Source organism: Pempheris klunzingeri, chromosome 18, assembly GCF_042242105.1.
Source record: "Pempheris klunzingeri isolate RE-2024b chromosome 18, fPemKlu1.hap1, whole genome shotgun sequence".
In the NCBI taxonomy this organism is placed as follows: Eukaryota; Metazoa; Chordata; class Actinopteri; order Acropomatiformes; family Pempheridae; genus Pempheris; species Pempheris klunzingeri.
The window spans coordinates 10,662,880-10,677,113 of NC_092029.1; the positions used below are offsets into that span (position 1 = coordinate 10,662,880).

General features: G+C 41.2%; 3 protein-coding genes across 4 annotated transcripts in view; all 3 read left to right on the forward strand.

The window, feature by feature from the left end:
• Nucleotides 1–555: 555 nt before the first annotated feature.
• tmed10 (transmembrane p24 trafficking protein 10) lies at nucleotides 556–6,785 on the forward strand. The gene is made up of 5 exons (XM_070849551.1): nucleotides 556–827; nucleotides 1,793–1,913; nucleotides 2,412–2,485; nucleotides 4,234–4,360; nucleotides 5,369–6,785. Exons 1-5 carry the CDS (start codon nucleotides 651–653, stop codon nucleotides 5,488–5,490), a joined length of 621 nt encoding a protein of 206 aa, XP_070705652.1. The 5' UTR covers nucleotides 556–650; the 3' UTR covers nucleotides 5,491–6,785.
• A 4,141-nt stretch (nucleotides 6,786–10,926) lies between these two features.
• Nucleotides 10,927–12,773, forward strand: LOC139217506 (tubulin alpha-1C chain-like). The gene is made up of 3 exons (XM_070848823.1): nucleotides 10,927–11,062; nucleotides 11,148–11,296; nucleotides 11,787–12,773. The coding sequence occupies exons 1-3, from the start codon at nucleotides 10,942–10,944 to the stop codon at nucleotides 12,771–12,773; spliced, it is 1,257 nt and encodes a 418-aa protein (XP_070704924.1). The 5' UTR covers nucleotides 10,927–10,941.
• Nucleotides 12,774–13,512: 739 nt separating this feature from the next.
• Nucleotides 13,513–14,234, forward strand: part of LOC139217513 (disheveled-associated activator of morphogenesis 1-like) — a 45,346-nt gene continuing 44,624 nt past the window's right edge. For both annotated transcript variants that reach the window (XM_070848835.1, XM_070848837.1), the window contains exon 1: nucleotides 13,513–13,631. The gene's annotated coding sequence lies outside the window, so the exon portion shown is untranslated. The remainder of the gene's footprint in view (nucleotides 13,632–14,234) is intronic.

Sequence of the window (14,234 nt, forward strand, 5' to 3'; positions counted from 1 at the left end):
GAGAAGTCAAAGACGATCCCTCCCTCAGATCTCTCCCATATATAAGACCACTTGTTTTTAAGTAACAACATGTGAGGACACCTGAGCTAGCTCTATTTGCTGATGAAGACAGCGAGAAGCCATTGAAAGTTCTGTTCACGGATAAAGAAGACCATGCTGAACCATTCATACTGTGCACACATCACATAACAAAAATGGTGCTAAATTGCATTAAAAGTGGTAAAAAAAACAAAAAAAAAACGGTTGGCTTCTAATCATGGGGGAACCACTCATCTTTAAAGGTGCTACAAAGCACCTTGGTCAAATGAAAACCTTTTCCCTACTAAACTCTACTGAAGAACCAGTAGAGAACCTCTAAAGAACCATATAGGGGCTCAACAGGTTCTTGTATGGCAGTGGTGCTCAAAGAACAGCTGAAGATCCACCATTTCTTGTGCGTATGTCTCACATCCAGGCCCAAGCAGACACACACTGGTTGAGCTCTCACACACCATAAACTCATGGAGGAAGGGTCGGCCGATGGCGTGCAGTTGTTCCTCCAGGTCGACGGCGGCGCTGGAGGGTTCAGTCAGACCGGCTGTGTGAGCTGGAGCTCGGTGTAAAGCTGGTCGGCTGGCACGGGCTGGTTGGTCGGTCGGTTGAGGGTAGCCATGGCTCGACTCGCTGCGCTGCTGCTGTTACCGGTTCTTATTGAATCTGTATTTTCCATTTCTTTCTTTTTACCGGTCAACTCGAGAAAGTGCTTACGAGAGGAGATCCACAAAGACGTCCTCGTCACGGGGGAGTATGAAATAAGCGAACAGGCGAACACCAAAACTAATCTGAAGGTGAGCACAGACCTGCGGCTAGCTACAGCTAACGGAAACAGGTTGTTATGAGGCCGAAATGACTTCGGTCTGTTAACGCCTGTGTTTAAGTATGCTAGAGGGTACACACGAAACCCATAGCTGATATTAAAGATTGTCTGAACTATCGGTGAAATTCGGCTCTAATTTGTGACAACTGTTGTTAGCATTGTAGCTAACCTAGGCCTCAAAAACTCGTCTTCCTGGTTTGTAGTTGCTAGGCTAATCAGCTAGCTAACGTCAGTGCTCGTTAACATTATTGTTAAGTATTCATGAAGCCATAAACTCAAATTACACCAACGCCAATTAACTACCACTGTGTCAACCATTGTGGGTGTTTATTTCTCAGTTATTGTGTGTTATATTGTGCTAAATAACCCCATCTGTGTCGGCGGCTCTGCTCCACTGCTGTTACACGTCAGTCTTACCGTCCATTCAAGCTAGCACATTAGCCACTTAAGCTACATGTCAACGACAGCCTGTACTGTTATTTAAATAATTGGAATCTTTTATAGATACAATAAGTCATACATGGGCTTCTATTATCACATTGCTATTAACTCCCACTAAAGATTCCCAGCAATGTTTGGTAAAGCTGTCGCCATTTATAACAGCTGCCAAAGAAAAGGCAGCATGGATGCTTTGCTGCTATTAAGGAAGTTATTAGTCTGAATGTTTTACACTTAATTCTAGTCTTAATATGTTTTTCAATCTATTGATTATTTTTTTCAGTCAATAGATAAATCCATATGGCGACAGGAAATATTAAAATGTAGAACTCAATATCCCAGAGCTCAAGCTGAAATCTTGCAATCAACTTCGCTGTATATCACTGAAAACGGAGAAAAGCATCTTATTCTCACGTTTTGAAATATATATACAATATAGGATAACTGTCAATAGGTTAATCGATTCATCAATTGTCATTGTCTTCTTTGCCTGTGTAGATTACAGATTCCTCCAGCCACACTCTTTACTCTAAGGAAGATGCAACAAAAGGAAAGTTTGCCTTCACCACAGAGGACTATGATATGTTTGAGGTCTGCTTTGAGAGCAAATCGCCCATGGGTACGTATGTGGGCTCTGAGATGCACCAAAGGCAATGTCCTCCTATTTCTTTCACTCTGCCACATGCATAAAGAGTATGCCACAGCTACTGTTAACAACAAACCCACAATTAGATCTGAGTAGTATCTCAGTTTATGATGAACATTTTGCTCCACTCTGTTTAGAAATAAAATACATCTACAATAACACTTAACCCGTATGTGGTATTTTTTTGTTGTGATATGAATAGATGGTTGTGGGATTAGAGGTATGAATTTATAGAAATTAACCACGTATCATGTTTTATGTAGCGATTTACATCGTTAAATATAGCGATGGCAGGAAGGAAAGATTCATACAGAAAAAGAAATCTAATAACACTAAAGTTTCCTAGTTGGCATGTAAATGAATGTTTTTGCCGTTCTGGAACCTCACTAGATTTACATAATGCAGTGACTTAACACAATTTTAATTCAGTTAATTGCATGTCATGCTGAAATCTCTGCTCTTTTTAATCAGGGACTGGAAGAGTGCCTGACCAACTGGTCAATCTGGACATGAAGCATGGTGTGGAGGCCAAAAACTATGAAGAGGTAACTCCTTGACTCTGACCATTTGCTTACTTTAGCAGTGATACTGATACCGCAGATGAAGTCTGTCTGCAGTTGGTAGACTGGCTCAGTGGATGTGGGCCACTGGTCTTGCAGTTGGGGTTACAATACATCTATTCACTATTCTGGTTTGAAAACTACAAAGCTACAGGTTCATTTTAATCAAATGCCAGAAGCCCTGTGCCTGACGAAAATGTTGGAGGGCACCCAAATGTCCAAAATACCACATAAACCCCCTTTGAGAAGCAGACTGACCCACTTGGTTAGATGTGCAAGTACATTCCTTGTCAGGATAAAGGCTCTCATTTATTTGAGAGTATTTGAGAAAAAAAACGAGTTCAGATTCAAGAGAAGCAAAAAACAAACAAGCCTTTCCCTGTGACTGTTGTAAAACATCTAAATTAGAATTGCCTATATCAGTTTAATAACTCAGGTTAAACTGTGGAAACAAGAATATGCTGCTCCGGTGCCTCATTTGCATGTATGTTGCATTAAATACTTCACTCGTGTAGATGCCCTGTGCTCTATCAGTGGCATTGCCAAGTGTCGTGACGTCAAGATGTTCCGGTAAGGAAAATAAGGGAAATCAGTGGAGGTGGTTCTTTGTCTCAGCATCATGCAGCATTTCCCTATGTGGGGATACATCACTGTGCATCATCACTTACATTACTTGCTAGTCCTTCTGAGAATGGATAGCACTTGGTACTGTGGCTGCCTCAGGCAACACTTAAAAATAAGTACAGAAGTGATGAAACCCAGAGAGCTGAGAAACACCCCCCCCCCCCTTCCCACACATGCTGCACGAACATGACGTGCTGTTCTGCTGAGGTAGTGTGTAGGTGGATACTCAGGGAGAGCTCAAGTGGGCATGCCTGTCTGTGGGCAGGTGGGTGGAGCTGAAATTGCACACATCCATGTATTCACCTACGTAGATGGAAGGGTGTGTTACTTTGAGCAAACGTGCAACCTGTTCAGAAGTCATGTGCTGTATTTGGCTAATGTGCTGGAAAGAATCCCCGTCTGTTACACAATGTTTGAGAATGTGGACTTGGCAGATGCAAGTCTCACTATTTGGTGCTTCTTAACTCTCAGCGGTTTAGATGCCATTTGCTTGGTGCGGTTAACACAGAAATACTAGAGACTAGCAGTTGTGAACATGAACTGTCCGGTAACTTATTCTTTGGGCAGTTTTGGTGAGCTCTTCAACAACACGGCACAGATCGCACAATTTGTGGCTGACAGCAAGTTGTGCAAAAAGAGCACACTAAAATGCAATAGAAGTAGCATTAGTTGACACTGCAACTACACTTGATGGAAAGGAAGCATCCTACATCACAATGTGAGAGAAAAGTGTCATAATCAATGGATAAATTTCTCTTCTTTTAGCTGCACAATTTGTACAGGTGAGACATTCATAGCACATAATACTGCAGGCAGTCCATTTTTAAATTTTTCACCACAAACCCACTACACCAAAATTAGTTAAAGAGTAAGACTCACCTTCTCAGGCAGTGCAGCTGTTTGGTTCACACCGCAGTTCAAATGGCAGCTTTCTCACCAGCTTAAATGAACAGCAGTTAATGGCCAGTTTGTCTAAAAGTGTAGCGTGTACACAGCCTAAGAGAGACACCTGCTGGAGAAAAAATATAATGACACTTTGCTTTAGTTCCCTTTCCTACCAGTTACTTCTCAGGCGTCACTTCTCTGGGTTTTCTGTTTTGTCCGACCAGATTGCCAAGGTGGAGAAGCTGAAGCCTCTGGAGGTCGAACTGAGGCGACTGGAGGACCTGTCAGAGTCCATCGTCAATGACTTTGCTTATATGAAGAAAAGAGAGGAGGAGATGCGTGACACCAATGGTAAGAAAATAACACTATTAGTCACTGAAACTGCACATAAATGACCACAAGTAAAGGACAAGTGATCGGTCCATAATTGTTCACTCTATCAATGGCCAAATATTCCTTCTTTTCTAAAGCCTGGCAGACACTGTGGGTTAGGGCTGTGTGGAAGGACCAAAATCTCATGTCCCCATGTAGGTTATTTAATGTCCAGATTAACAATGTATAATTCAATATATAACATTTTCTTTAAAATCAATGAATAGTTTATAAAAACGTCCATTTTTGATTACATTTTGGGACTATATACTCGACAGATAAAAGGTAATTTGATTATTTTAGTTAATGACGTTTGACCGTAGGCTTTTAAAAAAGTTAGTTGTTTGAATCTGTTGTGGGGACAAATCTGCGGCACAATTTGCAGAGTTGTTGTCCATTTCAGACTTTTCACGCTCTCACACATTCGCTTGTGTGTGTTACCTTCATGCAAATTTCCAGCCTGCATCCACACCACAAACAAAGAACACAAAGCGTTGTCCAAATGATGGCAAATATTCCGTTAAGAGTATCATTTGTAACACAACAAAATAAGCAGAACCTAAACCTGCCACAGAAGAACATACAGGCCATATTACCTCCGTCTTCCAGCCATCGACAGCACCATATTAATTTTTTTTCTTCTTACTTTACATTCATAGCAGAACTGCACAAAATAATGCTGTCTTTCTTTCTTGTCAGCATTGTTGGCACTGCGGCCACTTGTGTGATTACACATTACTACCAGCCTGGGGTTTTGTGTGAGCATAAAAGTCACAATTCTGGCCGTGCAGAAATGCTGATTTAAAACACGCAGTGTGAGTTAACACAATGTACATGATTGATAAAGACAGTGTCTGCCCTGCTTTAGGAAATGTCAAGTTTGATTTACCTGAGGGAATGAGGGTAAAAATCATTGTTGGGTAGACAAAAAGTATAAGTCACTGACCAATAACATGACCACCTCTCTTTTTTTTCACCACTCTCCAGAGTCCACCAACACACGTGTCCTGTACTTCAGCATATTCTCCATGTGCTGTCTCATTGGGCTGGCCACATGGCAGGTCTTCTACCTGCGGCGCTTCTTCAAGGCGAAGAAGCTGATTGAGTAGAGCGGCCCCAGGCTCCTTACCTTGAGGGAAGCTGCCCGCCAGCCAGCCAGCCAACACATCCCAACATCCACCCTCCTTGGACTAGCTTCAGCAAAACAACAGCAAGTGGGGTTGAGGGGCTCAAATTCTAGTTTTCACAGCTGTAAGAGTACCAAGGTTGTCCTCTCAAAAATGATTCACCTGCTTATTTAGTGGTTTGAAACATGAGAAGCGCTGTAGGGAGAAATGCACTGTGAGGGATGGGAGGCGTATGTCACTGCTGTAGTGGGATATGTCCATCTCCATGGTACTTCACCTTTCTGTCTGCACTGTTTTGAGTGTTGCATCTTACTGAATAAGAACTTGTTCCTTCAATCCGTTGAACAGCAATGTTTGATTTTGAGCTCAGTTTGAATGGATGTGCCATGAGCGAATGTCTTTTGCCCTTCTGTTGATGTACACATTCTTTGCCATGCCAAGCAAACTAGATCCTTGGTGCCCTTTTATTGATGAAGGCTTTTTGAAAAGTGGTTTATTTCTTTGAGAAAATTGGCAACCACTAAACTTCTGTGTTATGTCACTTAATTTGCATACATGTTTGGTAGCTAAATTTAACCGTGTCTTTAGTTTGTTTTCATATTGTAAATGCTACTTAGTTGCTTCTACAGGTCTATTTTCCTGGGGGGGGGTTGTGAGTTGTCAGAGTAATATTCTTAGTTATAAATTAGGTCACTTCTATGAGCTCTTGCACGTTCTAGTTTTGTTTTTGGAACACCTGAACGTTAATTTGTCACCAATCAAACATGCGCAGAAACCAAAAACCCTGTTGCAGCATTATACTGTTTGTATAAGACTGAGTAATTGACTTCTATGATACATTTCATATGTACGTGTGTGCAGGTTTCTCTTGTCAGAGGGCAGTGGATGGAGGTTTTGACGGGAAAAGTAAAGAAGGCTATCCAAACATTTTCTGAAAAGTCCTTTCAGTCATACGCCCCATTTCTTTACACACTGGTGAATTTAATTATCCTTTTGTAATATTCAAAATATCACCTCCCAATAACAGTACTTCAGATCCATCCAGCGTGCTTCTTGTCTTTATAAATGCTTAACGAGGCCTGGGTTACATGAGAACGTGGGTGGTTGCAATCATCCATATTGTTTTGGACAGGGATTAATTGAGGCATCTGTCATGGGTACATTTTTAACAATGAACATGCGCATTGTGCGCAATCAATGATTTTTATGTTGACTGATAAATTTTGTAAATTTGTGTTGGGCTTTTATTCAATAAAATATTGGATGGATTTACATTAGTTATGGTGTAGTCTAACATGTATTTCCACCTTGTGATGCCAATGAACAGGGTTTCAAAGATGGTTTTAGACTTTTTAAAACAATTCTTCATCCTCTTTAAAAGATTTACTCACATTGCTACAGGAGAAAATGGCACTATAACCTAAACAGTTTAATGTTAAGTGTAAAAGGTAACTTATATTCAATATTTACAAAATTTATATTCAAATGAGACAAAGCATTGCTCTGTTAGTCACAATGGAGACCAATAAAAATGTTATTTTAACACCATAAATTTATTCTCTATGTATTTACAAGTACAATATTCATGTGAGATTTGAGCATTTTTACCTGTTTGGTGTCTTTGGTGTGTCAGACTTGTGTAGTCTTGGTGCACTTTGAAGAGGGGGTAAGGCGATTATTCATCCAAAGAAACTTCCAGTAAGTGTAGTAAGACGGTAGATGTCATCAAAAACTGAGCACACCCCGCCCAAACAAATGCCTAAAGCCATTCGCAGTGCTACAGTACTGTGGATGATTTATGCCCTCATAAAAGCTCCACAACAGAAGCCAAGTAAGTTATTACTCACAGAACAGAGATTTTTTAAATGATTAAATACTAACCACATTGTTTGTCAGTGCAATTGTGACCAGTGGAACAATACAGACTAGGTGTGTATGTATGTATGTGTGTGTGTGTGTGTGTGTGTGTGTGTATATATATGTATATATATATATATATGTTTGTTGCCAATGTCGTGTGTGATTTCTCATCATTACTTAAGGATTAAAGCAGGTTTCGGACACCCTGGGTCAAGACGAGCCTTCAGAGGATACTCAACACATTGCAATTATCAGCCAGGCTGGAAATAAAAGTCACAGGCTGTGACAGTCGGACCTCGACTGTGAGGGGGAAACACTACACTTACCTGCTGAAACCGTTGGATCTGACCGACCATACTGACGATGATTTTATGAGGAAAATCATCACTTTCCTGATTACAAAACCCCTGCATGAGACTCAATCAATGCTATTAAATCCTGTCACGAGCTCATCTGCTCACCTCGGATTAGGGAGACATCATATAATGATGCAGAAACAAAAACTGGGCATCCACTAGGACAGTGAAAAATTCAACAAGAACACAGCCGTGCCATTTCAGAAGACTCACCCACAACTCCCTGGTGCTATCCCTGAGATAAGAGCCAGGGCAAAAGCAAGCACAGTGTTCAACCTGTGAACTCACTCCTGCAAAGAGTTCAAGGAGACAGAGTGCAATCGAAACGCTCCACCAAACCTCTACTCCGACCCCCTGAGTGTGTGATAGACACACACCACTTTCTCTGTGAAAAGTGTCATTTTCTACTGCATATTGAATGGCTTAAAAAGAAACCAGTGAATCTAAATCAGAGGGCTAAAGGGAAGCAGGTTTTGCTGGCGGCTCAGTGAGGCTGTACAGCTGTGATCTGAAACATGTTAGTATGCTCTCGTGCTGGTGATAAGCAGCTACAATGTTTACCATGTTCGCTATCTTAGTTACACGTTATTATAGAAAAATAAATAAAACAATGTGGTTCTTTGATACTGTATGCACGATACAAGGAGTTTATATTTCGCCTACAGGCTACAAAATGTTAATCTGGTAATTTCGTAATATGTTTGTGTTTCATACAAAACAAGTAAATGAATAAAAATGTTTAAATCAGATTTTTGTGGGGTTTTTTTGTCAATATAAATGTGCTGTGTTCCAATTTTTCCAAACAATCACAATTATGACCAAATAAAGACTTGTTTCCCTGACTTTTCCATACAAAATTTAAACAATGCACATCTATGATATAGTTTTAATGCAGTTAATTCATTAACTGCATTTAAAGTATATCATAGACGGTGGAACATATCTGAAAAATAAACATATTTCAGGGGTCTATAAGAAAATGTTAATATGCTTTAATGTTTAAAAAAACTTTTTAAATGATAAATGTTTAAAAACCTGTGTGTGTAAAGGGGTGTATTTGTGAGAAGTGACCTTCCATTTTCATGGATTGGACTCGATCCTGCACCATTTTAGTACAATTGAATGAATCACTGATCTTATAAAGTAACTTTAATATGTAGCTGAAACTGCTCAATAACCAAAGTATCTGCAGCCACTGTGACGACTGTACTGTGTCCATGTCTCAGAGTAAGCTGGTAACTTTTACATTTTTACATGTGAAGTGTTTTTTAGTTGTCAGACATATTTATGCTTCTTCTTCAAAGCTGCAATGTAACTGCTTGATACCCTTTCAAAATACTGTACGGAATATTTGTGATCTGTCAACTCTGTAATAAGGTTTGACTGTGAAACAGAAATGTCTTGTGTTAGTTACTGAGTCATTGTTTATTACCTGTAATAAATGATTGCTCGCAAAACTCTTTCACATGTTCATAGTCAGGATCTGTATATATCAGGATGTATACATAGATGTATTTCTGTCATCACTGAAGCATGCCACCTCCCCTGCAATAATTTCCTCCTCTGAGGGGTCCAGGAACACCCCTTTAAACTCCAGCTGCATCAGGTCACTCAGATGATCTGTAAAATATGGCAGATTTAGTGCAGATTTAATTGCACATGTGTTTATATATTATCAGGGCTAACTGCAGAACTGAAGATATATTAATTTTTGATGATCATAGTACTGAAGTCAAGGTGATAGCAATATGACAAGAAGAAAACCATCAAAATTGACCAGAGAAGAGATCCGTCCATTATGATTGTGTTATTCTTCTTGTAGTGTAAATGTAGCACTGAAAATGTACTTCAACATCAGCTAAGATATATTGTGATGGCAACAGCATGAAACAAAAAATAGACAATAATTATTTGACTAATTTCCATGAATTAATTCAGAAAACATTTAACATTTCCACAAAAACTAAATTAATGACATCATAGTTAAAGGGTATTTTAAGAGGGGAAATAATGTCTTAGTTGCTTTTTAGATTAAAGTAATCTGTGTATAATATAATTATTACATACAATAAGCAAAGGCTTGGTTGAAATTATTAAATGAATGAATTTGATTGGCAAAAAAGGTTTAATTATCAAACATGTCTCCAATCCTTTTTAAATAACCAGTCTGGTACCCTGATGAAGAAGACGGCAGCTCTTCTTTAACCAATAGGAAAAGAGTTCATGTGACATTCGACCAATCAGATTCAGCAGATCGTTTTCCCGCGTTAGCGAGTTTAAAGACAAAGACACAGTTTGACAGCTATAAACTTCCAAACTTCTTATTTCAAACCTCAGAAACATGGTGAGTACGTTTATTAACGTCCGTTTTATTTATGTGTATTAAAACTGTGGTTTCTCCGTATGTGGTAGTCTACATTAGTGTTAGCTAGTTATCAGTGTATTTAAGTTACAGATAGCAGTAATGTTAACTGTCAGAGTTTTAGCTTTAACGTAACAACACTTAACTTTAAGCTAGCTAGGTGTCGTAAAGAAAAGTCTACAGTGGTGGAGGTCCGTAAACTAGATTTCATGTTTTATGGGGTGTCTGAATTGTAGGTGTAACTGTAATCGGACTGTAGGTATTTTCTGATGACTGTTTTTAGTTTAAACTCAGTTTTAGTTTTTCCTGCCGTTTAAAGTTGCTGCTGTAACTGTTAACAAAATGGCGGACATGAACCAGAACCCTCAACCGTCAACGGCTCTCAGTGGTAAAGTTAGACAGAGCTGCCAGATCGAACCGGCAAAACTTTTGGATTATACTATATCAAACAGTGAAGGATTTCACTCATAAACTTTAAAAGACCTTTTTTTTATGAAGCATTTTTTATTACAGAGATGTGATAATAGCAGCTAATTTGGATAAGAAAAAACGTTTCAACTTAACTAGTTAGTTGTAACAAACTGACTGATGTGGTTATCAGTCGTCAGTCTTTGCTCTCCGGCTGAGCCTAAGTTAGTGAACTCACTGCTGCTCCATACTACTGGGATGAAAGGATTTATTGGAATATAATCTTTTAACTTTTCATAGGTGGGAACTTGGTAAGTGGTTTAAATGGTCTTTGTTTTCCTCCAGCGTGAGTGTATCTCAGTGCACGTGGGTCAGGCTGGTGTCCAGATTGGCAATGCCTGCTGGGAGCTTTACTGCCTGGAGCATGGGATCCAGCCTGATGGACAGATGCCCAGCGACAAGACCATTGGAGGAGGTGATGATTCCTTCTGCACTTTCTTCAGTGAAACTGGAGCTGGAAAACATGTCCCCAGAGCTGTTTTTGTGGACCTGGAGCCCACTGTCATCGGTGAGTTCTTTATTTTCACCATAGTTTCAGCTTAATTTTAGACGGTCAAACCCTTGATTCATTATGATTTACCCTGTCTCTTCAGATGAGGTGCGAACTGGGACCTACCGGCAGCTGTTCCATCCTGAGCAGCTGATCACCGGCAAGGAGGATGCTGCCAACAACTACGCCCGTGGACACTACACCATCGGCAAAGAGATCATTGACCTGGTGCTGGACAGGATCCGCAAACTGGTGAGTCACCTCAGAAAAGCAGAGTTCATTCTTAGTAAGACTGGGACTCTGTGATGAAATGTGATTAATGTATTCAAAGAACTGATGCATTACCAAAGTGTCGAGAGCACTTGTGTATTTTGTATGAATTCACAGCTTGTATTATGCAGCTTGACTGTGCACCACCAGAGGGCATCAAATCATTATCCATGACTACTAATGTCCTGATACTCTAGTCATGTTGATAGTTTTTTACTTTCTCCAGGTGTTGAGACGTCTTTCTCTGAGATTTCTGCCTCCAGTAGAGTGGAGCTGAAAGGGTTTTTGTATTCGTCTTCACAGCTTTGAAATGTTACATTTGGCCAAATTCAGCTGCAGCATCTCTTTCCAGTGTTCCAGTTACTTATTTATTATGAATAACTCAGTTGGTCCCTGCCCTAATTCTCATGGGTTTCAGCCATTTCAACTATTTTGTAGCATTTCTCATATTTGTCTGTCCCTCTGTCCTCAGGCTGACCAGTGCACTGGTCTTCAGGGGTTCCTGGTTTTCCACAGCTTCGGAGGTGGCACCGGCTCTGGTTTTACCTCTTTGCTGTTGGAGCGTCTGTCTGTCGATTATGGCAAGAAGTCCAAGCTGGAGTTCTCCATCTATCCAGCTCCTCAGGTGTCCACTGCCGTGGTGGAGCCGTACAACTCCATCCTGACCACCCACACCACCCTGGAGCACTCTGACTGTGCCTTCATGGTGGATAACGAGGCCATCTACGATATCTGTCGCAGGAACCTGGATATCGAGCGTCCCACCTACACCAACCTGAACAGGCTGATGAGTCAGATCGTATCCTCCATCACTGCCTCCCTTCGTTTTGACGGTGCCCTGAACGTGGATCTGACAGAGTTCCAGACCAACTTGGTGCCGTATCCCCGCATCCACTTCCCTCTGGCCACGTACGCCCCCGTCATCTCCGCTGAGAAGGCTTACCATGAGCAGCTAACAGTGGCTGAGATCACCAACGCCTGTTTTGAGCCGTCCAATCAGATGGTAAAATGTGACCCTCGCCATGGCAAATACATGGCCTGCTGCCTTTTGTACCGTGGTGATGTGGTGCCCAAAGATGTCAATGCTGCCATTGCCACTATTAAGACCAAGCGCACCATCCAGTTTGTGGACTGGTGCCCCACTGGTTTCAAGGTCGGCATCAACTACCAGCCGCCTACTGTGGTTCCTGGTGGAGACTTGGCCAAGGTCCAGAGAGCCGTGTGCATGCTGAGCAACACCACCGCTATTGCTGAGGCCTGGGCTCGGCTTGACCACAAGTTTGACCTGATGTACGCTAAGCGTGCCTTTGTTCACTGGTATGTGGGTGAGGGTATGGAGGAGGGAGAGTTCTCTGAGGCCAGAGAAGACATGGCAGCTCTGGAGAAGGACTATGAGGAGGTGGGAGTTGAATCTGCTGAGGGAGAAGGAGAGGGAGAGGAGGAGGGTGAGGGGTATTAGAGAGAACATTGTGGTTTTAAATACATTCAGTGTTTGTGCTATGAAATACCAGTTTGGTTACGTTCAGAATAAAACTCCCAAATGTTAATTTGTGCTGAAGTTCCTGTGACAGTAAAGATGAGAGAGGATACAGCAGCTGTTTAAAGGAGGAAGTTTAGGGAGACTTTAAAAGAAAATGGAACTAGAGCTGATGTAAATGTTTTTATTAGAATTCATTCCAACAATGAATGTTCAAATGTATGTTTAGAGTGAAAACCCTGGTTGTGCTCTAAATAAAGTTCCTGTCGCATGTCAAGCTGTGCATCTGTTTTTTTCCTTTTGCTTTTACAACGTGATGAATAAAAATCAGTTTGATCAGTTCTCTGAAATGTGAAATCCTGAATCCAGTCATACACATGATTTTGAGGAACACGTCACACACATACTCACAGTCATCATAATGTGAATATTTACATCTGTTTCAGAATAATATCAACCTCATTCATTTGTAATGAAAAAAGATGATCTTGGCAACAAAATGCAGCAGCAGAACACTCACCAGTATGTCCAGGCCTTTAATATAAAGTCTATACTTCAGGTGATTAGAACAACAAAGCATTTTGGGAACACTGATATGATTAAAGTTTATTTATTTATTTATTTTACATCCCATACTACAACACCCATAAAGCACCGGGCTAACAAAGAATGGAGCATGCGCATTAGCGGCTCGAGTAAACCGATGACATCACGAGCCGCCCGGACCAACCAGTCTGTTGAATCCACTCCGTGCCGTCTGGACTGTTTTTATCCGCTCATTTGCTCTGGGGCTCACCTGATGAACTTCTGGACACGGTTATCAAGAGAAATGTTGACGAGGTAAGAGCGCTGTGTTTACAACTAAACTCCTTCGACCACACCGGCTGAAACAACAGCCGCGTGAGTGGCCGCACCGGGCCGTTTAGCTGCGGTGCTGCTGGTGACCTGCGGACCGGTGTGGCCATCATTCACTGCAGCTAGCTGTGCGGAGTCCACCCAGGCTGGTTTGGTGTCTGACTGTGTTTCTAGACTTAGCTTCAGAGTCGGTTGACATTTGCATCTGTTTTGCCAACTCTTTGTGTTTTGTCAGTCAGTCTGTCTGTGGGGGAGGCTGACCTGTCCTCACGGAGAAATAACCGCACTTTGAGCGGCTCCCACTGGAGCTAAAACCCAGAGGAGGCAAATGAGAAACGGCTGTCCACACCGGGGACACCCGGGGTCCCCGAGAGGATCCTCGGGTCTCCCTGGAAAGTGAAAAAAAGTTTTAAAAATAGTAATTACATTCACTGACTGGATGTGTGAGCCTATTTTTAAGGATCTTTAAACTGAGTTATTACACAGTGCTTGAAGGTGGACAGTTCAATATTGCTGATTTATATTAACAAATAAAGGATTAATGCTGGGACAGTAGCAAAAGCTCCTATGAGTCTGAATGGTAACTTT

Excerpts from the sequence above, each read along its gene's own strand:
- tmed10 (XM_070849551.1), top strand. The coding sequence starts at position 651 with ATGGCTCGACTCGCTGCGCTGCTGCTGTTACCGGTTCTTATTGAATCT. Across the intron at positions 1,914-2,411 it reads TGAGAGCAAATCGCCCATGG|GGACTGGAAGAGTGCCTGAC; the intron begins GTACGTATGTGG and ends CTTTTTAATCAG. Across the intron at positions 4,361-5,368 it reads GGAGATGCGTGACACCAATG|AGTCCACCAACACACGTGTC; the intron begins GTAAGAAAATAA and ends ACCACTCTCCAG.
- LOC139217506 (XM_070848823.1), top strand. The coding sequence starts at position 10,942 with ATGCCCAGCGACAAGACCATTGGAGGAGGTGATGATTCCTTCTGCACT. Across the intron at positions 11,063-11,147 it reads CCTGGAGCCCACTGTCATCG|ATGAGGTGCGAACTGGGACC; the intron begins GTGAGTTCTTTA and ends CTGTCTCTTCAG. Across the intron at positions 11,297-11,786 it reads TGGACAGGATCCGCAAACTG|GCTGACCAGTGCACTGGTCT; the intron begins GTGAGTCACCTC and ends CTCTGTCCTCAG.